The 27,936-nt window shown below is 43.4% G+C and overlaps 1 protein-coding gene across 4 annotated transcripts in view; it reads right to left on the bottom strand.

The window, feature by feature from the left end:
- Nucleotides 1-27,936, bottom strand: part of LOC123767427 (mitogen-activated protein kinase kinase kinase 7) — a 685,923-nt gene that overhangs the window by 457,648 nt on the left and 200,339 nt on the right. For all 4 annotated transcript variants that reach the window (XM_069313063.1, XM_069313064.1, XM_069313065.1 and 1 more), the window contains exon 9: nucleotides 18,094-18,544. In XM_069313063.1, the coding sequence (XP_069169164.1) occupies nucleotides 18,094-18,544 (451 nt within the window). The remainder of the gene's footprint in view (nucleotides 1-18,093; nucleotides 18,545-27,936) is intronic.

The raw sequence follows: 27,936 nt of genomic DNA, 5'->3' as shown, positions 1-27,936 counted from the left end.
CTCCAACCACCCATAGAATGGGTATGGGGCTCCAACCACAAATAAAATGGGTATAGGGTCCAATAACACCCACTGGATGTTTAAGGCGTCCATTGCCGCGCGTCGAGCTCGAAAACCGCAGCATTCATCTCAGAACCATGCCTATTTCACACAGATTCCTTAATAAACGTAAGAGTTTTATATGTCACAAGAAAGATAGAAATATAAGTTTCATTCTAAATACCTTACCATGGGCATATTTAAATTTAAAGCGAAGATACGTGTACTTTTATAATAGCCGAGCTTTAACCCCGGACAGATTGATCGACCGAGCAACTCTCTCTCAGAACAATGTTTATTTCACGTGAATTCGTTAATAAACATATATGTTTTATATGTCTCAAGAAAGGCAGACATATAAGCTTCACTTTAAACACTTTACCATAGACATATTTAAAGTTCTAATGAAGATACATGTATTTTAAAAATTACGGAGCTCCCACCCCGTACAGACTGAACGACAGAGCAACTCTCTCTCAGATCAATGTTTATTTCACGTAAATTCGTTAATAAACACAAATGTTTTATATGTCTTAAGCAAGATAGAAATAAGAGCTTCATTTTCAATACTTTACAATAGACATATTTATAGCTCAAGTGAAGATACATATGTTTTTATAGTAGCGCTCAGTAGCTTGTCGGGCATGGAGTGCAGACGCCTACGCACTTGCCGATATATTGTATAATTATCAAAGATACGCTAATAAAGCCTAAAATCTTATATGCCTCCAGAAAGACCGAGATATGAACATTATTATGATTTCACCAAATGAAATATATCATGTTCGAGAACAAAGATATATCAATTTTAAATTAAGTTTCGACTCTTTGCTCGGGCGAGAGAGAGGGAGCGACTCTCGCCCCATCTATTGGAGATTCTGTCCACTAAAGACCCAAAGCTACTCAAACCCTCCTAGCATTATTTAAGTAATGAAGTAATATGGTATATTTACTATAATGTGGGTGCTGAATGCAGAACATGAGAAAACATATATTTACTCCAAACTAATATAATTTCATTATGAAATAAGTAAATAAGTAGCATCAAAGGAAGTCGACGGTCCAAGCGTCAATGTTGTGGAACGACTTATCCAAGATATATCGTTGTTTGGAAAGTGTTTGTTGGCATATCCAGTTGTCGCACTTCTCTGCACAAATTATCACAAATTTAAATTATAATGTTAACAAGTAGAATACGTATTTTTAATAAAATCTAACATAGCTAGCCAGAAAACATTTAACATTTATTAAAAAAATATATGTTTGGAAGTTAAATCGACTTCATAGGACAATAGTGTTGTTATATATACTCGTTATTCGTTGACATGCGTTCGCTACTTAAACTACCATGTACTGTACTTATGTGAAATCTCCCATGTCTCTTCGCTCATCTCACCGAACCCTACAGGCTCTGTGATATATTGCTTAATTAATTGAGATTCACAAATAAAGCTTATAATTGTATATGTTATCAAAAAGACAGAGCTTATTTTAGTTCATTTATTATGCACCCCATACCCATCCTATGGGCGATAGTGGAGTGTTACAGAGGCGCATAATGGGCTCAGGGACTGAGCCCCACAATTCATATAGCCAAGGAAGTTATAATCTTGATAAGCTAGTTACAAAAGTCAATGCACATTGTCACATCAACAATGGGCTCGAGACCGACCACAAGTACAGTTTATAATTTAAGCAACTGACATATATGGAGGGCTAGTGTCACAATTGATTTGTTTATCCTACACATAACCCCCTCTCCCCCATCCAATGGGCAGCGGTGGATAGGTTACAATCAAGTCGTTTTTTGCGTTTTATTCAGAGATTAGATCTTATTGGGTGAGGAAAGATATTCATATTTTAAAGAAGGCTTCTTGGCTGATGCTCTCCATTGATGGAAAATCTACAACCTTTTGAAAATCAATGTTAGTTTGATCTAGATATTGTAATTAACGAAAGTATTTATGTCATCTGAAAGGTAGAAATATAGGCTACATCTAAAATCCTTTGTCATAAATATAACTGAAGTGAAAACGAAGATATATGCGTTTTGATAGTTACTTGATGGCTAGCTCTGAGAGTGTGAAGCCCTGCACACCAGCCAATAAATTGTATAATTAGTTTCCATATATTTTAATTAATCTTAAAAATCTATATGTCAGAAGAAAGGAAGATGTAGCCGTTAATGTGACAACATTTAAAAATATATATATCTTAAGTTAAATAAATAATATCACCTTATCGCCGGTGTCCGGACACATAAAAATTACCTAGGTATCAGTATCCAGCCAGGCGGGGATCACAGGCTGCACAATACTGATAAATTATGTAATGCACTACTTGTGGTCCATCTCGAACCCATTTATGATGTGACGACTTATAGTGAATTTTGTAACTAGCTCATCAAGATTGTAACTTGCTTAGCTAAATGATTTGTGGGGTTCGGTCCATTCATTTTCTTTCTTTATTATGCACCCCATAATACACATCCCGTGGGCGGTAGTGTAAAGGATTACAGAGGCACATAATCGGTTCAGGAACTGAACCCTCTAGTTCGTTTAGCTAAGCAAATAACAATCTTTTGACGCTAGTTACAAAATTATTAATGTACACATACTTATGCATACATGTACATATTCATACGTATACATATATACATACACATACATATTTAATCACCCACACAAATACACACATCAGTAATCTTTTGTGTCACAAGTGATTCAACAAGAGGCTCACAACAGTCACTATACAAGGCACTTTACATTTATGGTGAGTCACACAGTTACTAGTCTTGCTGCACACCCACCCAACTGGGCGGCAGCTTTACAGTCATGTGTTCCACACCCACCCAACTGGGCGGCAGCTTTACAGTCATGTGCTCCACACCCACCCAACTGGGCGGCAGCTTTACAGTCATGTGCTCCACACCCACCCAACTGGGCGGCAGCTTTACAGTCATGTACTCCACACCCACCCAACTGGGCGGCAGCTTTACAGTCATGTGCTCCACACCCACCCAACTGGGCGGCAGCTTTACAGTCATGTGCTCCACACCCAGCCAACTGGGCGGCAGCTTTACAGTCATGTGCTCCACACCCACCCAACTGGGCGGCTGCTTTACAGTCATGTGCTCCACACCCACCCAACTGGGCGGCAGCTTTACAGTCATGTGCTCCACACCCACCCAACTGGGCGGCAGCTTTACAGTCATGTGCTCCACACCCAGCCAACTGGGCGGCAGCTTTACAGTCATGTGCTCCACACCCACCCAACTGGGCGGCTGCTTTACAGTCATGTGCTCCACACCCACCCAACTGGGCGGCAGCTTTACAGTCATGTGCTCCACACCCACCCAACTGGGCGGCAGCTTTACAGTCATGTGTATGCATTACCTACAGTAAGCAAATTTTGGATACTTCGCTAAGATTTCGGGCAGCACATCATTATGAATGAAGTACTTACACATTTCATGGACACTATTGATGTTGTTATCTTTAAATTCCGCTATTTTTCACATTCCATTATATAATGACGCAAAGTATGCGAATAGTTCTGCTGACAGAGTTTACATTTAGTCAAATCTAGATCATCAGATGTTACAAACTTCCAGAGGTACTTGTAGCCGAGCCTAAACCTAGCAGTGGTAACATCTAGAAGTCTGCTAGCATTATTGGATGACCCATAGACGAGCGATTCATCAAAGTTTATACAATATTGTGAAATTGAGAGTCAGTGTAGTAACATAAATTGGTAAATAATAAATATTGTAAGTTAAGAATCTGATGCATGTGTGTGTGTTGGGGGGGGGGGCGGGGGTTATACCCTTGGTAAGCGAGAGTGGAAAGTAACCTTAGACGTACTGCGGTCAATGTGGGGGGGGGGGGAGGGGGAGGGAGGGTGGGAGAGTCAAATCCACCCTCCAACATCTGGGCATAGTACCAGCAGCCTCCACAACACTCCATCAGCCTCCAGCTGATGCTTGTAGATGCTTCATCTAACCTCACTTATATCACACATTAACCTACAGTTCCTGTGATATTTAAACTCCTCATCACAGTGGCGTCTCACCAATATAAACTGTATTGGATTTTGTCCCGAAATAGCTATATGCTGACTGGACGTGTATGTATGTATGTATGTATGTATGTATGTATGTATGTATGTATGCATGTATGTATGTATGTATGTATGTATGTATGTATGTATGTATGCATGTATGAATGGATAGATGTATGTATGTATGCATGTATGAATGGATAGATGTATGTATGTATGCATGCATGTATGTATGTATGTATGTATGTATGTATGTATGTATGTATGTATGTATGTATGTATGTATGCATGTATGTATGTATGGATAGATGGATGGATGTATGTACGCATGCATGCATGTATGTATGTATGTATGTATGTATGTATGTATGTATGTATGCATGTATGTATAGATGGATGGATGTATGTACGCATGCATGCATGTATGTATGTATTTATATATGCATGTATATACGCATGTATGTATGTATTTATATACGCATGTATATACGCATGTATTTATATACGCATGTATGTATGTATGTACGTATGTATGTATGTATGTATGTATGTATGTATGTATGTATGTATGTACGTACGTACGTATGGATGGATGTATGTATGCACGCATGCATGTATGTATGTGTGTATGTATGTATGTATGTATGTATGTATGTATGTATGTATGTATGTATGTATGCATGTGTGTATGTATGTATTCCCAATCACGTTAAAGACTCCCCCTCTATCATCCAGGTAAAGAGAAAAACAACTATACTAAATAATCGACTCCTTGTAACTTTAATTATGCTGACCTTCCTGTCTGTATTCAGACTGAGCCTACCATCATTAAAGGTGATTATAACGCTAGCCATAGGAATATTGGTAATTCGCAGTTCAGTAATCGTAACGGCAACCAACTGGTGTCACTATTAGGTAGTCACGATGATGCACAGATTGTGGGTGACCTTGAACCAACGCATATCTACGGAGGTATTCTTGATCTATGTCTCGGTGTCAACGTCTCCCACACCGTGTGTGCCTCGTCAATAGTGCCATATATGGCGTCTGATCATCTGGCCATATTAGCCACTGTAAGCATTGGCAGCTCTATCCTCCCTGGTGGAGTGTTCAAGCGGAAGAGGCTGGCTGTGCCCATCGATCAACGAGACAATGTTGTTGCTCATGTGTCAGATTGGTGCAGTTCATCTGAGCCTTCATCAGTTGAAGATTTTAACAATGAGCTCACAGGTACTATCGAGCAGTTTATAGAATCACTTGATTCATCGTCCAGGCCACGTAACCCAAATTACACTGGTCATAGCACTTATGCTTATTATAATGATTCTAAATTGCATGCACTAAAACGCACTGCCAGAATAATTGGACTAGCTTGTAGAAGGACCCGCACTGCTGAAATGCTTCGGCTCTTTCAAGCGGCTCTGGCTAAGGCCAGGGAACGTATGGTGGAGCTGAGGCAGACAGACTGGGAAACTTTTGTCCATGGTCTCAATTCTCACACGCCACTAAGTCGAGCATGGAAGGATATCAACAAGATCAAATGGAAAAATGCTGCAGAGATCTCGTACCCTAATCCTCTGCACAGAGCAAATGATCTTGTTGATGCTTGGGCCACGACTTCCAGCTTTGACAGTCTTCCTCTACCCTCACAGAATGAATTAAATGATAGATATACTGATAGAGCAAGGTTCCTTGACTTCATGCTTCATCAAGAGGATGACTGTGACATGCTTTTTACTGAATACAAACTAGATTCTGCTCTACATAAAGGCAAAGCTACATCACCCGGGGAGGATGGAGTTACTTACGGCATACTGCTTATGCTTCTGCTAGTTCCAAGGAATACCTTTCTTCAATTGTATAATATGAGCTATGTAACTGGGGAGCTTCCTAAGTCATGGACCAACAGTGTTATTATTCCCATTCCTAAACCTCACCAGCCGAGTGCTTTATGCCCAGTCTCCCTCACTAGTTGTCTCTATAAGTGTCTTGAGAAGATGGTTCTCAACCGTCTCCTTTACAAAATTAATATGTTGTCTCCCCAGATATATGGCTTTATGCATGGAAAGAGTGTACATCACTGTATTACCACATTCCTCACCCTGCATACTGATAGGTCATATACCACTTTCCTAGATCTTAAGTCAGCCTTTGACATTGCTAACCCACACGTCATTATGAGAGAACTTGCTAAAATGAATGTTGGAATGTTAATGTTAAAAATTGTTCAAACTGAAATAAATATATAACACTGTACGGTACAGTTGTGTTTAATTATGTTTTGCGATTCCTATGGAAAAGGTATTTGTGCACCAAGTACTACTAGGTCATTATGAGATATGCTGAATGTTGTCAATATACCATCTGAATACGCTTCACTTTGCGTTAATCATTGGACGTCCTAATGATTAAGGTCCCCAAAAGGACTTAATCAGACCTCAGTGGATAATTTTACTCTCCCTCTCTCTCTCTCTCTCTCTCTCTCTCTCTCTCTCTCTCTCTCTCTCTCTCTCTCTCTCTCTCTCTCTCTCTCTCTCTCTCTCTCTCAGAGCATCCCCTTATGTGTTGTATGTGGGTGCTGAAGTTCAGTCTCTTGTCTATGTATAGGTGAAGGAACTTTCCATAATTGTTATTGCTAATGTTTACTTGTAATACTGGGTACACATCCGGTGTTCTTACCCTCGACCGCGGCGAGGGTAAGCCGTGGCCGTATGGTCTGAAACCCACAAATATTTACAATGGGGGGTGGGGGGGGATAACATTTCCTCTTCAAGCACGCGCACACAAATGAACTATGTTACTTAACTGGAAGCACTCGTACAACATAATTTACAGGATTTCTCAGGATAATTATACTTCTTACCAGCATATATACAGTATTGTACCTAGGAGGTTCTCTTCAATGATATCTAAGATAATTAAAAGAACCCAAGCAAACCACTGTGGAAATGTGCAGGACAAACATATCAATTGTGACACTAGCTCTCCACTTATGGCATTTGCTTAATTTAGAAACTGTACTTGTGGTCGATCTCGAACCCATGTTGTTGATGTGACGATGTGTTATGAATTTTGTGGCTAGCTCCTCAAGATTGTAACTTGCTTAGATAAATAAATTGTGTGTTCAGTCCCTGAACCCATTATGTGATAAATTAACTAAACTAAAAACTATAGTCTGGCGACGAAGCCTGAACTGCATAATGTAAATAGGGATTAACCAGAAAAAGATATAGGTGAAGAATAACATCAGGTAACTGCGTTAATTACAATATCTAGATCAAACTAACATTGATTTTCAAAAGGTTGTAGATTTTCCATCAATGGAGAGCATCAGCCAAGAAGCCTTCTTTAAAATATGAATATCTTTCCTCACCCAATAAGATCTAATCTCTGAATAAAACGCAAAAAACGACTTGATTGTAACCTATCCACCGCTGCCCATTGGATGGGGGAGAGGGGGTTATGTGTAGGATAAACAAATCAATTGTGACACTAGCCCTCCATATATGTCAGTTGCTTAAATTATAAACTGTACTTGTGGTCGGTCTCGAGCCCATTGTTGATTTGACAATGTGCATTGACTTTTGTAACTAGCTTATCAAGATTATAACTTCCTTGGCTATATGAATTGTGGGGCTCAGTCCCTGAGCCCATTATGCGCCTCTGTAACACTCCACTATCGCCCATAGGATGGGTATGGGGTGCATAATAAATGAACTAAAATAAGCTCTGCCTTTTTGATAACATATACAATTATAAGCTTTATTTGTGAATCTCAATTAATTAAGCAATATATCACAGAGCCTGTAGGGTTCGGTGAGATGAGCGAAGAGACATGGGAGATTTCACATAAGTACAGTACATGGTAGTTTAAGTAGCGAACGCATGTCAACGAATAACGAGTATATATAACAACACTATTGTCCTATGAAGTCGATTTAACTTCCAAACATATATTTTTTTAATAAATGTTAAATGTTTTCTGGCTAGCTATGTTAGATTTTATTAAAAATACGTATTCTACTTGTTAACATTATAATTTAAATTTGTGATAATTTGTGCAGAGAAGTGCGACAACTGGATATGCCAACAAACACTTTCCAAACAACGATATATCTTGGATAAGTCGTTCCACAACATTGACGCTTGGACCGTCGACTTCCTTTGATGCTACTTATTTACTTATTTCATAATGAAATTATATTAGTTTGGAGTAAATATATGTTTTCTCATGTTCTGCATTCAGCACCCACATTATAGTAAATATACCATATTACTTCATTACTTAAATAATGCTAGGAGGGTTTGAGTAGCTTTGGGTCTTTAGTGGACAGAATCTCCAATAGATGGGGCGAGAGTCGCTCCCCCTCTCTTGCCCGAGCATTGTCGAAACTTAATTTAAAATTGATATATCTTTGTTCTCGAACATGATATATTTCATTTGGTGAAATCATAATAATGTTCATATCTCGGTCTTTCTGGAGGCATATAAGATTTTAGGCTTTATTAGTGTATCTTTGATAATTATACAATATATCGGCAAGTGCGTAGGCGTCTGCACTCCATGCCCGACAAGCTACTGAGCGCTACTATAAAAACATATGTATCTTCACTTGAGCTATAAATATGTCTATTGTAAAGTATTGAAAATGAAGCTCTTATTTCTATCTTGCTTAAGACATATAAAACATTTGTGTTTATTAACGAATTTACGTGAAATAAACATTGATCTGAGAGAGAGTTGCTCTGTCGTTCAGTCTGTACGGGGTGGGAGCTCCGTAATTTTTAAAATACATGTATCTTCATTAGAACTTTAAATATGTCTATGGTAAAGTGTTTAAAGTGAAGCTTATATGTCTGCCTTTCTTGAGACATATAAAACATATATGTTTATTAACGAATTCACGTGAAATAAACATTGTTCTGAGAGAGAGTTGCTCGGTCGATCAATCTGTCCGTGGTCAAAGCTCGGCTATTATAAAAGTACACGTATCTTCGCTTTAAATTTAAATATGCCCATGGTAAGGTATTTAGAATGAAGCTTATATTTCTATCTTTCTTGTGACATATAAAACTCTTACGTTTATTAACCCTTACACTGCTCAGGGGTCATATGGACATTTACACCCCTGTGCGCAAGAAAAAAAAAAATTCAAAAATTTTTTTTCGTCTTCTAAACATGTTAATTTGTGTCCCCTGAGCACGGAAAAAATAAAAAAAAAATCGTAGGTGACATATTTTGGGCGCAATTGACCGAGGAAGTCTGGCAAAAAGTGGGCGTTGACAGAGCGGTCGTCAGACCCGGTCAGCGTCACCCGCGTTGACAGATGGGAGTTGCCACAAAGATATTATTACCTAATTGTTTCAATGTCTCCGATTGATTTTTTCTTAGTTTTTTTGCAGTAATATTATTCAATAGTGTGTATTGTAATATATTTATATAATAAAAGTGGTTAATAATCGCTATACTCAAAAGTATGATGTGCGTATTAGTGATTCAATTATTATGTTTATAAAACAATAAACAAATAGTTTTGCTGCTATTACACTCTATACACAGGTTATATATAAGTATTGGCATGTTTTGGTCACCATAACGAACCACTAAGTTGGTATTGAGAGTCGAAAAGCAACGAGGAGTTACCGCCACACACCAGCCAGCCACTCACTGCCACTCCCTCAACACACGCACTAAACTTTCTCCCCCAACAATACCAGTTGTGGTGTTATTACACTATATACAGACGTTATATATAAGTATGAGTATATTTTGTTCACCACAACTGTACAGCTAAGCTGATATAGTTAGTTCAGGCACTAAGAGTCGTCGCTATACACAGATGGCGGCTGGCGGCTCCCTCACTCTTTCAAGGTCACACGCACTAAACTTTCTCCCCCAACAATACCAGTTGTGGTGTTATTACACTATATACAGACGTTATATATAAATATCTACATGTTTTATGCACCGTAACTGTACACCTAAGCTTGTAGAGCGCCCAAAGAGCATAGTGGCCACCCTCTAAACAGCTAGAGAAATCGTGCAGACGACGTCACCTCCGTCACCCATATGGCTCCTCCCAACATAATCCTTTTGCTGTTATTACACTAATACACACATTATATATAAGTATCTACATTTGTGTTCACCATAGAGAACCACTGACCTAGTATGGTGAACGCAAACAATAACAGGTGGCCACACAGTCAGTAAACGATGCTGTCTCCCTCCGTCTCTCAGCATCACTCCTCACACAGCGCTAATTATTACAACAATCCTGCTATTATCACAACCCTGGTTATTTATATCACAGTCATTGGTCATCTGTAATATTGTCATCGCTAAATAATAACAATTATATATTTATTTTGACATTTTTCGGCGATGCTGTGGGCACAAGCTGAACATCAATGCTGTTCGCTCATGCTGCGTGCGCCGGCCTTGGTTGCTCCAACAGTACTGTGCCTCTCACACCTGAGAATATTGCCCACGATTTTTTTTTAAAATGGCATCTGTTTACAAGAGCCCTGAGGAAGCTACTGTGAACCCCGTGTAGCCGCGGGCCATTTGAATCAGGCCTGGCACCCTATGGCGTATATATACGCCATGCGCACCATGGGACATGTTACTCAGGGCGTATATATACGCCATGCGCAGTTTAAGGGTTAAGGAATCTGTGTGAAATAGGCATGGTTCTGAGATGAATGCTGCGGTTTTCGAGCTCGACGCGCGGCAATGGACGCCTTAAACATCCAGTGGGTGTTATTGGACCCTATACCCATTTTATTTGTGGTTGGAGCCCCATACCCATTCTATGGGTGGTTGGAGCCCCATACCCATCCTGTGGGTTGTAGTGGACGCCATACTCATCCTGTGGGTGGTATTGGACCCCATACCCTTCCTGTGGGTGGATGTGATCCCCATACTCATCCTGTGGGTGGATGTGACCCTCATACCCATCCTGTGGGTGGTATTGGACCCCTTTCCCACCTAACAGGCGGTAGGTGACAATATACCCATCCTAGCTATAGTTGGTATAGTAGACACAATACCGTCCTGTTTGCAGTAGTTTACCCCATAGACATTCAAATGTAACATCGTTTTCTGTTAGCGTTCCTACAAAACATTCTTTAAAGATTTTTAAAGCCAAACTATGGTATATAATATTGATTGGTGAAGCACTGTTTTTCTATGTAATAATTTATAGTGCTTATTATAATTTACTAAGAACAACTAATATTTCTCAAAACAAAACTACGAGCCTTCAATAGGATATAGCTGATCTGTAATATTATAAGAGCATGGACAACAGTAGGTAAATTTCACAACCCATGTGGGACCTGAAAACTACAATTTTCCTTATAATTGAACCAATCACGAATATTCTGCTATCTATGTTGACGGACGGGTACTGTGACACGTAAATTGGTACGTGAGGAAGAGTTTGGGCCTTGGTAAAAAAAGTAACTGGGAATATATCACATATTTACTAATTCATATTCAACATATTGACTTTAAGCATTAAGTCATATATGTGCTGTCTTGTGTGAGAACGGGTTGTATGGGCACATAGAACATTCTATTGCAAACACATTGACATAAAAATGAATGACGTACATAGAAAATTAATGTCATGAGAGTGAAATAAGTATAAACTTTCAAAGCGCCGTGCGTCGTCCCATCACCGATACCGGGTAACAATTTCACCACTTCCCACACTCTTGCGGGCGGGCTGCATCATTATTCTACGCTTATATTCATATCACCGTGTTGGGAATTTCATTGCGAGTCCATTGATACCAAAATTAACGCTGTAGAGCAAGTGTGGAGGTGATTACAATCCCAAGAGTAAAAACATTTTGTTGCTGATGGGCGCTCACGGCGAGTCATCTACGTAGTTATTTATTTGGTGCTGGTATCCCTATATGTTTCGTGACTTATTTTACTAATGTTCTTCTAGAGAATTTTATTGCGAACACGTTGGTACCAAAATGAAATACGTAGCATGAGAACTAAGGTCAGAAGAGTAAAAAGAGTATACACATTTTTGTTTTTACGCTTAAGCGATAAAAACGCAGCGCGCACATTCGGTTGGCTGAGTGACCTTTGCGGAGAGCGCGAAAGTGTTAATAGGGTATTAAAAATATCAACACAAGACAGAACACGAAACAATGGGTATAAATTGGATAAGTTTAGATTTAGGAAAGACTTGGGTAAATACTGGTTCAGTAACAGGGTTGTTGATTTGTGGAACCAATTGCCGCGTAACGTGGTGGAGGTGGTGTCCCTCGATTGTTTCAAGCATGGGTTGGACATGTATATGAGTGGGATTGGGTGGTTATAGAATAGGAGCTGCCTCATATGGGCCAATAGGCCTTCTGCAGTTACCTTTGTTCTTATGTTCTTATGTTCTTATGAGTTTGGCAGCTACTATGGGCTTCTTCCTGGGAATGTGTAACAAAAAGGAAGCCTGGCTGAGGACTGGGCTGCGGGGACGCTAAGCCCCGAAATCATTTCAAGATAACCTCAAGATAGATAGAAGGTGAAATAAAAAATAGTATTGAGTGGGAGAAGAATAGAATTAGATATGAATACTGTAGTACTGTATAATGAAATGAAAGAATTTATTATGGGAATTATGAAAGTTTGAAAGATTATTTTCCTTTGTCAGGAACAGGAAGTTTGTTAGGCCTATCAGTGACCAACCTACCCCAGAATGAAACCCACAAGAATAGCCTAACTCCCAGGTCAACCCATTCTCGCAAATTTAATAAGTCCATATTGACTTATTAAATATGTGCATAGGTGACATACTTAACATAATAGTTTCCCTTGAAAAGCTTCATAGAAAACACCGACCTTACCTAACCTACTTAGTATGTTAAAATAAGCATCTTATAGCTTCGTAATTACAATTGTTACTTAACCTATTATAGGTATAGGTTAGGTAATAATTGTAATTACGAAGCAATAAGATGCTTATCTTAACATACTAAGTAGGTTAGGTAAGGTCGGTGTTTTCTATGAAGCTTTTCAAGGGAAACTATTATGTTAAGTATGTCACCTATGCACATATTTAATAAGTCAATATTGACTTATCAAGTATGTCACCTATGCACATATTTAATAAGTCAATATTGACTTATTAAATTTGCGAGAACGGGTTGCCCAGGTACTGTACCTATTTATTGCTAGATGAACAGCTGCATCGGGTTTAAGGAAACATGCCCAAATATGCCTTGACTGAGATATCAAACTTGGGTCCAATCAGAACTGAAACGTGGACATGTAAAGAGCAGAGTGCTCAAGCTTATAAGCAATGGAAATAGAAATGCTTGAGAAAAACAACTGTTGTAGGTATGTGAGATGAATACAATGAGGATGCATGTGATGGTATGAGGAAAGTGTGAGGAAATTAAATGTGGAGTGGCAGAGTGGGTGAAGTGCAATAAATACACTTAGATAGTATGGACATATTAGTAGACTGCCTGAGTATTGCTTAATGAGAAAGGTGTACAAGTAGAACAATACATGAAAGAAAATGTGTGTTGAGAGTGCCTTGGGGAGAAACTTTGGCTAAGGCCATCCTCTCATGGGGAAGCTTCCAGAATGGAATAAAGCATCAGAAATATAAGTAGATAAGGTAAATCCTTCCTCCAAATTTAAAACAAGACAGTGATTGTGAACACTGATCAATAACTTCATGCCATACAAGTAAATTTAGTTACTGTTGAATAATATGCTTTCCAATTCTATTGTCTCTTTCCATTCTCTCAATATTCAGTGTAGTAGGGACACCCATCACAAAACCCAAAATCCTCCCCAAAATACTTCGGTACAATGACACCTCGGCTTACGAATGCCCCTATTTACGAACGTTTTGGGTTATGAGCCTAATTTCTTCGTCAAATCCGAATCGGGTTACGAGCTTTGCTACGGGAAATGAAGTTTGTTGATATGCATATGGCCAACCTAGCATGTGGTGGCACATCGATCACGCCGTGTCACCACGTGGCATGGCGTGAGGGGACCAGCTTCCGACTAGGAGGAATAACGCAGGAGCTGGTCACCCCCGGTCCCACCCCCAAGACCCCCCCATCACACACACCAGTCCTTCCCTGTAACCTCTGTCCCCTCATCCCCCACATTGCCCCCCTCCCTCCAGCTATACCCTTTCCAGCCATATGGACGGTATTAATATGGTGGGCATCTTCCTTACTACCTGCTGATAGACTCCCTTAGCACCAGACATTAACCCTTAAAGTGCGCATCACTTCATATGAAGTGTAAATCGTTTTACCAGTCAACTGCGCTTCACTTCATATGAAGTGTATGGGTACCGCGCACGATTTGAATGGCCCGCGGTGTAGCTGGGGGTCCCATACGCTGCCCAGGGGCTCTAGTAAACAGCGGCCATTTTGAAAAAAAATCCAGCTCACGCTCCGATGGCATGGGAGGCCTCAGTTTAGCGAGAGTCACCATGGCGAGCGCACGGTCAAACGCCTCACGAGCACGCATCACTCAGTCCCTCACCCCAGAGCAAATAGCCCACGAATTATTCTCTGAAGGTGAAGAAAGTGTGTTTGACGATTCAGACAACGATGAGGATTATACACAGTTGTCGGGAGATAGTAGCAGCAGCAGTGAAAGTGAGAATGACCGCCATGCCATGGCGAGGCCTATACGCTCTCCCATGCCTCCTCGCCCATTTTCTACCCCAATTCTACCACGACCTCACAGTTCCTGTGGATATTTTCTGTTTGAGGGTGACGAGTCAGAGGGAGGTGACTCCTTTTCTGGGTTTAGTGACTCAGATCAAAGTTTTATTGAGCCTGTGGCTGGTACCAGTGGTGTAACTGGGCGAGAAATTGTCGCGTCAGCAGCATCTCGCCCAGCCAAGCGCCACCGCATGGCACCACATGACCAAGACCCTCGTGTTCACGTGCACCCACCTCACGTGCACGTAGCCGCCGTGCTTCTCGCAGACGGTATTCAGCTCCTGGTCGCCGGTATGCATCGCTTCCTCGCCGTCTTTCCTCTGCATCTCGCAGGACGCCTGGTGTACTTGAGTGGAGTGATGGTGACGACTTTATTCCTAATATTCCTCACTTTGACGATAAAGATGTAGGGATTACAAACCTTTTCCCTAATCAAGGTGAGGACATGGCTGAGATGGAATATTTTACAGCATTCTATGATGAACCACTCATGGAATACATTGTACACCAAACGAACCTGCATGCTGCTTACCTGATTGAGAGGGAAATCACAGAATTTTCACGACTGCAGCGTTGGAAAAATACCACAGTGGCGGAAATGTATGTGTTTTTGGCACTCTGTTTGTTGATGAAGCACTGTCACAAACATGCAATAAATGACTATTGGAGCAAGGACAAGACAATACCAACACCTTTATTCGGGAAATATATGTCACGAGACAGGTTTCAGATACTCCTCAGGTGTCTACATTTTGGAAGTGTTCAGGACCGAACACCTGATGATAGACTGTGGCGAGTGAGGCACTACATGAACGATGTTATTGGAAAATTCAGAGATTTTTACGTACCAGCACAGAAGCTGGTGGTTGATGAATCTCTCATACTTTTCAAGGGACGTGTTCCATTCAAACAGTACATTCCCTCAAAACGAAACCGATTTGGCCTGAAATTTTTTGTTCTTTGTGATTGTGAGACAGGATACGTGTTACACATGATTCTGTACTCGGCTAGTGATGTAGACATTCCCGGTAACGACGAACATGGATTCTCGGGGAGTGTAGTGAAGACCATCATGGCTCCGTGGATGAACAAGGGACACATTTTATACACAGATAATTACTATACAAGTCCCTTGCTAGCTCGGTTCTTGCTAGAAAATAGAACCGGATTGGTTGGTACAGTAAAGCCACAACGAAGGGAAATGCCTGTGTTTGACAACGACATTGCAGTTGGTGAGTGTCAGAGAAGGAAAAGTGATAACATTCTGTCAGTTCGGTGGAAAGACAAAAGAGAGGTGAACTTGTTGACAACAATTCATGATGGAACAATGGTGAACAGTGGGAAAGTGAGCCATAAAACAAACGCACCACTATATAAGCCAGACTGTGTTTTAGACTATAATATCAACATGCGGTTGATTGATAAATCAGACATGATGATTGGCACTGCAGAGTGTGTGCGGAAGACATGTAGGTGGACGAAAAAAGTGTTCTTCCATCTTGTGGACATGAGCATGCTGAACTGTTTCAACATGTACCTTGTGAGAACTGGACGTAAGCCCACTTTCCGTGACTTTGTATTTGATGCTGCAATACAGTTATTAGGAAAGTTTGCAAAAGATGTCCCAGGTATTCAGCGGCCCATCATAAACCCACTGTTGCAGCATGCTGGTACTCCACGCCTCGCTCACACTGAAGGCTTCCTAGCACACAAACTTAAGTATTTGCCACCTGGTGTGAAGCGTGCAATAGCCCAACGTGATTGCTTGGTGTGTAAAACAACGACACGTAGAGACAAGAAACGGAAGCTTGTGCAAACATGGTGTGAAACGTGTGGTATCCCATTATGTGCTGTCGACTGCTTCAATGACTACCACAGTCTAGAAATCTTCTAAGTGTGCTTCAAAGTGTGTATAGCGTGTGCGAGTGTGTAAATATGTAAACATATAAGCAGAACATATAATATAATAGACTGTAATGACATATTATATTGCCGTAATTGAAAACATTTGTGTGCGCCTGTGTATACTCAAATATGCAACAATTATTGATACAAAATATGTTCAAACAGTATTTGAAACACAATTAGTGAAAAAAAATTAGATAAAATGCGCTTAGACATTGTAAATAAATAGCGCGAAAATATATTTGTGGCAACTCTGGCTGTTTGAGGACCGCGCGCAACATCTCCCGGGCGTGTACTGCATGAGCGACCATGCAGATTGTGACGTCATCGCAGAGCTTCTCGGCTCTATTGCAACAAAAGTAAGTACAATAGAATTTTTTTTATATTTTTCCCGTGATCAGTGAACAGAACTTAACAGATTAGCAAAAAAAAAAAAAATTTTTTTTTTTTTTCAAAATGACATGCGCCTGTGTGGATAGCAGGATATTAGACCCCGAGCATGTTAAGGGTTAAACTTATTGTTTGCTAACTGACTGGTTGTGACTGTGAAAGCCTGACTGACTGTGAATGACTGATTGACTGTGAGTGTGTGACTGACCGTAAATGCGTGACTGGCCGTAAATGCCTAACCGGTTACTGCAGTACCACAACTGTGAATGCTTGACTGCCTTTGGTTATGACTGCCTGTGACTGGTCTTGACTGAGTGCTTGACTGACATGTTGTGACTGACTGGTTCTGACTGGCTGCCATATAACAGAGGCAGTGAAATGTGTGGAAGGAAAATCTGGAACCAGTGATGCAGATATGAAAGAGTTTAAGGTGAGCAGGAAACAGTCTTCTCACAATCTCCCCCACTCCTCCTCACCCTCCCCATACACCAACACAGCTCCTCCCTCCTCACCACCTCCCATATGCCAACAAAAGTCCTCAGTAAAGGTAAAGTCTAGTTAAATGTTTACTTAATTTATTTATGGTTTATACCTGATTGATTTGTGTATGACAAACATGAGTAGTATTCTGTATAAAATGCATTTTTAAGTTAATATTTTTGGGTGTATGGAACGGATTAATTCAATTTACATTACTGCTTATGGGAAAACAAATTTCCATCACGAATTTTCGAGTTACGACCCATCTCTGGGAACAGATTAAATTCATAGGTGTAGGTACCACTGTATATTGGACGATTTTCTCAGGCATAATGTTCAGCAAGGAAATACTGTTCTTATTAGCAATAACACGAAGGTACTACTGAACGCTGCTGCACGTATTATACCTGAAGAGTACTGTACAATATTTCTATGAGGTTGTAAGAGAAACTTAAAATCATAGTTAAATTCAACTCCTCAAAATTAAAAGGCTGTACTTACCATGATGGGCACCTTCTCTGTAAGATGTAGGCTGTGGAGTCACCTCAGCGGAGCGTCTCCGTAGATGAGCATTAGGATCAGAGGGGGTAAGATGCCGACGCATGGGGACAGCAGAAGGACTGATGCCTCCTATTGAGCCAATAGGTGCAGGTACATTGCATCGTGGCTGAAGGGAAACCGAGGGAGCACATGGTGTAGCAAAAATTATATCTGAGCGAGAAGGGGGCTCTGCATTGGGTATTGTAATGGCCAATGGAACCATATGCTTCTCCAAGTCATCACTATGTCCTGTGCTCCATGGAGAACTCATTTCTCCAGTCACCACTACAGTGCTTGACACATTTGGGCTTATGGCAGGTGGTGGTGGTGGCAGCTGTGGGGAGCAACTGCCACTTGCATCCCGGACAGGATACGTTCCCTCACTCGGTGCACTATCCCATATTGAAGTATCCTGGATGAAGAATGAAGAATGAATATTTTACTCAGTACTTTACAACTCAATGCATAATGTAACAAATTTAACAACATTTACCCTCATTATATACATAAAATCATAGTCCATACTAAATAAAGAATAATACATATTAATTCTGTACAATATATATAAGCAGTTTCAAAGTTTAAAAGTAGCTTAAAATTTACAACTCCTGCCAAAAACTAGACACACAGTACTTTGTAGAGTACATCCAATTGTTGATGGTATTCCTGATTCCTTATACAGTAATTAATAATTAATTTCGTCGGGTACAAGAAGCCTGTGTGAATGACAACACACTTTGTTTACCTTGCAGGGCAAACACACATGTGCAGAGAATGTGCACCTGAGCTCAGCATTCCACTTCGACTGATTTTTCAGGCATCCCTGTGTAAAGGAGTTGTAGCTGATGTGTGGAAAAAGGCTAACATAGTCCCAATCTACAAAAGTGGCAGCAGGGAAGACTCCCTCAACTATAGACCTGTATCACTGACTAGTTTAATAGTCAAAATATTGGAAAAAATAATTAAAACTATATGGGTAGAACACCTGGAGAAAAACGATATAACATCAGACAGACAGTATGGTTTTCGATCTGGAAGATCCTGTGTAACGAATTTACTCAGTTTCTATGATCGAGCCACAGAGATTTTACAGGAAAAAGATGGTTGGGTTGACTGGATCTATTTGGACCTAAAAAAAAGAGCTCTGCTTTTGACAGAGTTCCACATAAGAGGTTGTTCTGGAAACTGGAACATATTGGAGGGGTGACAGGTAAGCTTCTAGCATGGATGAAAATTTTCCTAGCACCGCACGATAGGAGGCAACAGTATTCGGCATAAGTCGACGGTCCTGGAACAACCCGAACCTGGCGAGCTGGGAGAGAACCAAACTCCTGGCTAGCAGACTTGTGTCCAGCTGGGAGCCCAGACCAGACAATCGTCAAGGTAGGCCAACACCTGAACACCTAAAAGACACAGACTGGCCACCATGACCCGCGTAAGGTGTGTGAAAATGCGAGGTGCCAGGTTCAACCTGAACGGGAGACAACGAAAGCGGTAACTCTGACGCCCAACAAAAAAACCAGCGTTGAATGTAATGAAACGCCATTTTCTGGGTGAATCCCGGAGGCTCCCCGGAGCTATCCATGGCTGATATGGATACCCTAACTATTTTGCATCAGTCGATGTGGGTGGAGTTCTAGGCCTACCGGGCACTACGATCCAGTACCTGGCCCCGTCAGAGAGGCATGGGGAGCAATGGCTCATAGAAATGCACGTGATTTGGAGCATTCTATATCTGCCATTGACCGGGACAGGCACCCAGAAAGGTAAGCGCCACAAAACAAACCCCTATTCTGGTTAAACAACAAAATCGACAAACGAGTGGACAGAACTCCCCCAGGAAAACGAACTAACAAGCATGACGTCACACGAGCCGCGCTGCATGTCTGCGCAGCTCCCCCCTCCCTGGGACGGGGAAGGGGGAGCCCCAGACCCCCGCGCCGGCGATCCCCGCCCCAGTTCTGAGGCTGGATATCAAAACCACGAAAAAAATGCCGACCGGAGGGCGGGAGGGGTGCCGGGGAGCCTCCGGGACTCACCCAGAAAATGGCGTTTCATTACATTCAACGCTGGTTTTCTGGGGGGAGCCCCTACGACTCCCCGGAGCTACTTCACCAAAGACTACCTAAGAAAACAAGGGGACATACCTGGGAGGCGGTCGGTGAACTACTCCTCAACACGAAGTCGAGACAACAACCCAAGGACCCCTCCGGAAAGCAGCAGGCACAACATTCGCCAGAAAAAGGGAGAACGGCCGCAGACAAAGAAACCTCTGACCACGACCAGCGGAGCCAAAAACCACTGCGCCTGAGAAGAGCATGAAGCTTTGCCACACGACCCCCAGAGGCCAAGGCCAACATAAAAAGAGAACCGAGGCAAAGCAAACCTGACCCCAAGGAGCCACAACCACAAGGAGAAGAAAAACAGGAGAGCACCCTGTCCAAAGACTAGGACGGCACAGGCAGTGCATAAGCAGGCCGGAGGTGAAACAGCGCACGAGACAGCCTGCGAAATGGCACAGAAGGAACATCGATACCGAAAGCTAGCAGCAGAAACCAAGATGCCAGACCCAGGAACAGCCCCAAGCGCCTCTACATCCTCCGCAAGCCAATCCTATGACAGCCCCAGGAGGGAAAAGAAAACGCAGGACCAAAACCAAAATGCCACAAGCGTGCAAGTCCACCGCCACAAGTGCAGCCGACAAGGAAGGAACCCGCATAAGGAGCCGCCCCGCACCAACATCCCGCAGAAGAGCAGGAGCGAAAAGACTCATTAAGAGGAGCAAAATCGCCCCCAGGAAAACGAGTAGCGCCGAGACAGGGTGAAAAGAAGAGATATGCACAAAAGAACAAGAAAGCCAAACACCCAGAAGCTGCCGGGAAGACGACCCACAAGCCCTAGAAAGGACCGGAGGGAAGCTCAACCGAATGACGACAGACGTACCAGAAAACGGGAAGGAGCAAAAACGTCCCAAACCTTCGAGAACCAAAAGAAGCAAACACAAAGTACGAAGGTACAAAAACCCCGTCGCACCCGAGAATAAAAGTCATGCAGAAACCCCAAGAAGAGGGGGACATGACAGAGAAGGCCCGTCCCGGAAAAAAGGGGCGAAGACCGTAGAAAAGCACCCACCGACAGGACGGAAACAATGGGCACAATGGACAAGGTAACCGAGCCCAGGGAGGGGCCAACGCCCACAAAGCACGTGCGGAGAGGGGGAACGGAAAAACCCCACACCACAAAACCGCAAGCCCCGCCCAGAGGGGTAGAAATACCCCGGCGGGGACCAACGGGGCCTAAGGCCCCTCACGTTAGCCCCACCCCAGCCCCGGGAACCCACCCTGCAGGCCCCGGGGCTGAGCTGTCCCCTCAAAGCCCCAGCGTGAAGTAAAACCCCGAGGCAGCCGTGAAAAACACCAAGGAAGGGAGCCCACTAGGCTCTGGAACTTGAACGGAAACTGGAGGATAGGCGAGGGGCGAGACGAAGACCCCAAGCTCATCCCCAGCCAGCACAACGAGGTGAGGACAAGACAGAGAATCCAAGGAACATGGAAAAACCAGGCCCGGCACAGCAAGACCGGCAAGGAAGGAGGGCCCCAGAGGGAGCACGGAAGGGCTGAACATAATGCCACAACCAACCCCGACACGCAGCTGCAGTACCAAAACCGCAGCAAAACGTCACCACACTCCCCGAGGAAGCGACAGAGAAGATAGATAAATCGTACACGAGTGGCACACAAGGGGACATCGGCGGAAACCGAGCACCCAACTAAGCCACAGGGACGTTAGAAGAAACGTGTGCAGTGTAACAGGTAATCGAAGGAACACATTAGGCGGCCCAACTTGGGCTGACCCCATACACAGCCCCAAGAGCAGAGACGAGAGCGCCCATGAAGCACAGAATCCGCCCGACAGGCAAATGACAGGAGAGAGGCGGAACCAAAGAGCCAGAACCCAATCCTGCAAGCACAAGGAGGCGAGCACAAAACACCCTCGACACAGGAAAACGTACCACCGAACAGGCACCCCCACCGTTGCACTGCGGAACAAGGTGGAGGCGGGGCCCCGAACTCAAGCAAGGTTAGACAAGCATAGGAGAGGGGCAGGATGAGTACAGGCAGGAGCCGCCTCGGAAGGGCCAAGAGGCCACCCGCAGACACCCGTGAACCGAGGAAGGAAGCAGGTAGAGAGAACAGGAGCTGCCCAGTATGGGCTAATAGCTCTGCAGTAGGCACCTCGGGTGATACAGTCCACATTCTCAAGTACGTATAATACACCCCTTCCTAATTCCAAAAACAAAAACAGCGTCAGGACGAAGGAGACGCCAAACCGCACCAACTCACCTGCAGAACATAGGCGCTGAAGGGCCATGACGCAAGCTTTTGAGTCCAAAGCCGCCGGAGGCGGCCAGGGCGCCCATGCTAGAGAGGATGGGAGCGGCGAAGGAGGCTCCCCACTCTAGAACGCAGGGAAAAAAATCGTGACTTCCCCACAGCGGCACCCCAGAACACCCCCATAGCAACGGGGCACGGATTGGATTAAGAAAAGAGCGAGAGGCGAAGCGCCCCCCCCCCCCCCGAGAGAAAAATGGATGCAGAACACGTGTGCACACCGCCCGGAACCAAAACAAACTCCCATGGCACATGTGCAGGACACGAAAAAAAAGTAGCCCAACAAGGCGAGAAGTAGCCCAACAAGGCGAGAAGTAGCCCAACAAGGCGAGAAGTAGCCCAACTGGCAACAGTAGCCCAACCGGCTACAAGGAGCCCAACAAGGCGAGAAGTAGCCCAACCGGCGACAGTAGCCCAAAACGGCGACAAGGAGCACAAACGGCGACAAGGAGCCCAAACGGCGACAAGGAGCCCAAACAGCGACAAGGAGCCCAAACGGCTACAAAGGAGCCCAAACGGCTACAAAGGAGCCCAAACGGCTACAAAGGAGCCCAAACGGCTACAAAGGAGCCCAAACGGCTACAAAGGAGCCCAAACGGCTACAAAGGAGCCCAAACGGCTACAAAGGAGCCCAAACGGCTACAAGGAGCCCAACCTGTCCAGAACAGAAGGAACCAGTATGGAGGCAAACTCCGGGACACGCAGGAGGAAGCCGCAAAGGCCAACCGTACCGTAGGCGAAAAGATGCGGTTAGCCGAAAAATCTCCAGAAGACGGAACCGAAGATACCACAGGGACACGGAACCGAACCCAGGGAGGAGCAGAACCCAAGCCCAAATCGTACGCAGAGGGGGAAAAGAAAACCCCACTCCTCGCAACAGTAAGCCCCGCTCAGAAGGACGGAAATGCAGGAGGGGCACAATGGAGCCCGAGGCCCCAAGGCCGCTCCTCCCCAACCCCACTCCTCCCCAACCCAAGGAGCCTCTACACCAGGCCCTGGGGCCGAGTCAACCTCCAAAGCCCCGGCCCCACAAGAAAAAGCCGGGGCAGCCAAGAGAGCTGGAAGAAAAGGGGCCTACTGGTCAGACCCCGGATCATCGGCCGGAGGAACAGACTCGAATGCCTCCGCAGCTACCCCGGACGGGGCAACTCCCGAAACTGCCCAAGTCTCAGAACCTCTAACCCCGCCCCGACCCCGAAGCCTGCAGATGCGTAGGGGCCCGAAGCAGGTGAGGGGAAAAACAAGGGGGACGTGGAAGAACCAAGGCCGAAGCGACCAAAACCTCCAAGTCTGGGTTCCTACACAAGCAGGGCAGCATCGGGAGGTCCGGGGAAGCGACAAACCTGAGCGTGTTGCAACATCCTACCCTGCAATGCGCGAGCTGCCTGCACCCACGGGAATTCATCAGCAGATTGGGTGAATGGAGTCATGAACAAGCAACGAAGCTCGCAGGACTCAGGGTCGAATGTGTCACCGACCCATTAGGCAGCATGACGGAGGCAAAAACAAGGAGAGTCACCCTGAGACAAAGGGACAGAGCAACCCTCAACTCGCACAAAGCGAGAAGGGACGCAAGGGTCTCCACTATCGAACCCGAGAGCCCCCGAGGGGGTTTCCCAGGGTCCCTAGTCTGGGTCTGCTAAGGGTTATCCCAGGCAGGGCACTGCTAACCGGCGCCCCAAACTACCAAGCAAACTGCTAAAGCTGAACCCACGGGACGTGTCCACCCGTGAGGGCGAAGCAGGGGGTGCCACCACACAAAAGAACCCAATATAAGGGGGGGGGGGGAACACAAGGCAGACCCCCCTACCAGGCAAAAACAAATATAAAAGAAAAACCACACAAGTGGACAACATACCCAGAGGGAACAGAGCCGGCTGCTGTCATAGGTGAAAACTAGCTACGCAGTACAATGCGCCCCACCAGTGCTATAACTACCACTTACCCCAAGGTAAACAAGGGAGTAAAACCCCCAAACACTCAGGGCGGCCAAACGCCAAGCAGCGGAAAGCCAACAGAGGTAGACCCAAGGTGACTTGTGGAATGCAACCCCAAGCCCCAAGGGCGGTACTTACAGGGCACTCAGGGAAGGTGACCCTAAGCACATGCAGCCCGAGTACCTGAGAATACTACTCCCAGCTCACACGACCACCGTAAGAGCAGCACTGCAAACAAGTCACAGCACTGAGACAAGACCGGAGCTGGAGCCACACGACCGTGCATTATCCCATCAGCCGAGGAACCGAGGCGAGGATCACCGGCGCGGGGGTCTGGGGCTCCCCCTTCCCCCTCCCGGGGAGGGGGGGAGCTGCGCAGACATGCGACGCGGCTCGTGTGACGTCATGCTTGTTAGTTCCTTTTCCTGTGGGAGTTCTGTCCATTCGTTTGTCGATTTTTGTTGTTAACCAGAATAGGGGTTTGTTTTGTGGCGCTTAGCTTTCTGGGTGCCTGTCCCGGTCGATGGCAGATATAGAATGCTCCAAATCACATGTGCATTTCTATGGGCCATTGCTCCCCGTGCCTCTCTGAGGGGGATTCAAAATAGTTAGGGTATCCATATCAGCCATGGATAGCTCCGGGGAGCCGTAGGGGCTCCCCCCAGAAAATAATTGATTTCTTCTTTATTCCTGCTCTCGTTTAAACGTTTTGCCTCGGCGAGGTTCAGTTTCAGCTTCTCTCTGTCTTCTTTTGAAAGATCTCGTCTTAATGACCACACTTTCCCATCCTCATCACTTTGTAATTTTCTAGCATTCCTTAGTACTTCTTCCATCTGTTTGGCACCGTTTAGGGTGATCCTCAAAGGTCGATCTTTCCCTTTAACATATCTGCCTATTCTCCTGTAGTCGCAGACATTCTCTATGGTAGTAAGACCTTCACCGAAGCCAACAATTTTATCTACTACTTTCGCTTCTTCTACAGCTCTTTCTGACCTAGATGTTATCTCCTTTTCTTTGCAACCAAAAATTATCAGGGACTTACTCCGATCAACTGTGTTTTGCACCAACTTCGGGTTAGATGCCAATTCCTTTCTTACTTCCAGCCTAATGTTTGTTTTATCTTGGTTGCTGCAGTGTTTGACTTCCTTTACTGCTTCTTCAATTTTTTCCTTCTCCTTGGCTACTTGTGCATAGGTGAGTTGCATATCCTTCTTGCACTGTTCTATTCCCTGTGTAACTTCCTCCATCTGTGCTGACAAAAGCTGTTTCTCCTGTTGAATTTCCTTACCTAACTTATTGTAGTCATTTATGTTTAAATTTACTTTAACTTCTTCCAAAGCTATTTTTAAGAATTTATTTTCTTCCTCCATGGCTTTGCAATTTGTTTCCAATTGATTCTTATCCTTGCACAAGTCTTTCACTAAACCCTCAAGACATAAAACTTTGCTATTCAAATGGTCATTACTTTCTATCAATTTACTAATTATTTCTACATGAGAGTTCACTATAGTATCTAATTTTACCAACTTGTTTTGCAGACTGCTTATATCAATGTTTTCTTCATTGAATCCCTCAAAATCAAGCTCTGTTTTGTTTTCCTCTTGCTGGTGGCCATTTTGAATGTTCTTCTCTGCACTGGAAACACTAGGGCACCTTTTTCGGGTCCATAGAATTACCCAAGTCGGCCCAAATCAGGCCAAAACTACCCAAATCGTCCTAGCATTACGTAAGTAATGAAGAAATATGGTATATTTACTTACTATAATGTTGGTGCTACACGTAGAACATGATCAAATCTATTTTTACTCTGAAATAATCTAATTTCATAACGAAATGAGACGTAAATATGTGAGAGGTGACGCCATAGGAAGTCGACGGTCCAAGCGACAATTGTGTGGAGCGACTTATCCAAGATATATGGTCGCCTGGAGAGTGTTTGCTGCCATAACAGCCTCCTGTACACAGTGATCCAGTCGTCGTATTTCATGGCTCAAATTGTCGCAAATTTAATTGGTAATATTAACAAGTAGAATGTGTATTTATAATAATATTTTTCATAAACAGCTACAAAATATTTAATATTTATTAAAAAGAAGTGTCTGGAAGTTAAATCAATTCCACATGACAATAAATTTGTTATATAGATACTAGCGTTATTCGTTGGTATGCGTTCGCTATTTAAACTACTCCAGTCCTTTTCGCTCATAGAACACCGAACCCTACACGCTCTCTGATATATTGCTTAATTAACAAATATTCACAAATAAAGATTATATTTATATATGTTATCAGAAAGGCAGATATAAAATAGTTTGTGTTAATGCATCACAGAGATTATACCTTATTAGAGAGGAAAAATATTCATATTTTAAACAAGGCTTCTTGACCGACGCTCTCCCTTTCGATGGGAACTATGACCTTTTGAAAATCAATGTTAATTGAATCTATATATTGTAAAAAACGAAGTTTTTTATGTCATCAGAAAGACATATAAGCTGCATGTTAATACTTTGGTATAAATATAACTGAAGTGAAAGTGAAGATATATGCCTTTTTATAGTTACTTGATGGCTCGCTCAGGGAGTGTGAAGGCCTGCACACAAGCCAATCAATTTTATAATTAATGTACATATATGCAAAGTAACGTCAAAGGTTTTTATTTCAGAATAAAGACAGATGTAGACGATAATGTAAATACATTTCAAGGAAAACATATCTTAAATGAAAGCAAAGATATGGTCAAATAAATAGGCAATACCACACCATCGCCAGTGTCCGGACACATGAATATTCGCATTAGGTAGGTGAAAGGAAATGTACCCAACCATTTCCATTTACGCGTCCAGTTTCCGTTCTTATGTTCTTACATTTATTGAAATTTATCATCATCATCATTTACAGAAATAAATTAATATAAAAATGTAGTAATTTTAATACACAAAACAGAAGTAGATATGTATGTAAATTATGACGCAGGATAGGATCACTATTGCAGAACTATTCGCATACTTTGCGTCATTATATACAGTACTGGAATTAAAAAAAAATCGCGGAATTCAGAGATAACACCATCATTGGTGTCCAAGAAAAGTGTAAGTACTTCATTTATAATGATGTGCTGCCCGAAATCTTAGCGAAGTATCTAAAATTTGCTTACTGTAAGTAATTCATGCAAATGATTGTAAAGCCGTCGCCCAGTTGGGTGGGTGTGGAGCACATGACTGTTAAGCTGCCGCCCAGTTGGTTGGGTGTGGAGCACATGACTGTAAAGCTGCCGCCCAGTTGGGTGGGTGTGGAGCACATGACTGTTAAGCTGCCGCCCAGTTGGGTGGGTGTGGAGCACATGACTATAAAGCTGCCGCCCATTTGGGTGGGTGTGGAGCACATGACTGTAAAGCTGCCGCCCAGTTGGGTGGGTGTGGACCACATGACTGTAAAGCTGCCGCCCAGTTGGGTGGGTGTGGACCACATGACTG

The sequence above is a fragment of the Procambarus clarkii genome, chromosome 74 (assembly GCF_040958095.1).
Source record: "Procambarus clarkii isolate CNS0578487 chromosome 74, FALCON_Pclarkii_2.0, whole genome shotgun sequence".
Taxonomy (NCBI): domain Eukaryota; kingdom Metazoa; phylum Arthropoda; class Malacostraca; order Decapoda; family Cambaridae; genus Procambarus; species Procambarus clarkii.
Note: the sequence above shows the minus strand (reverse complement) of the source record. Positions and strands in the feature narration are given on the sequence as shown.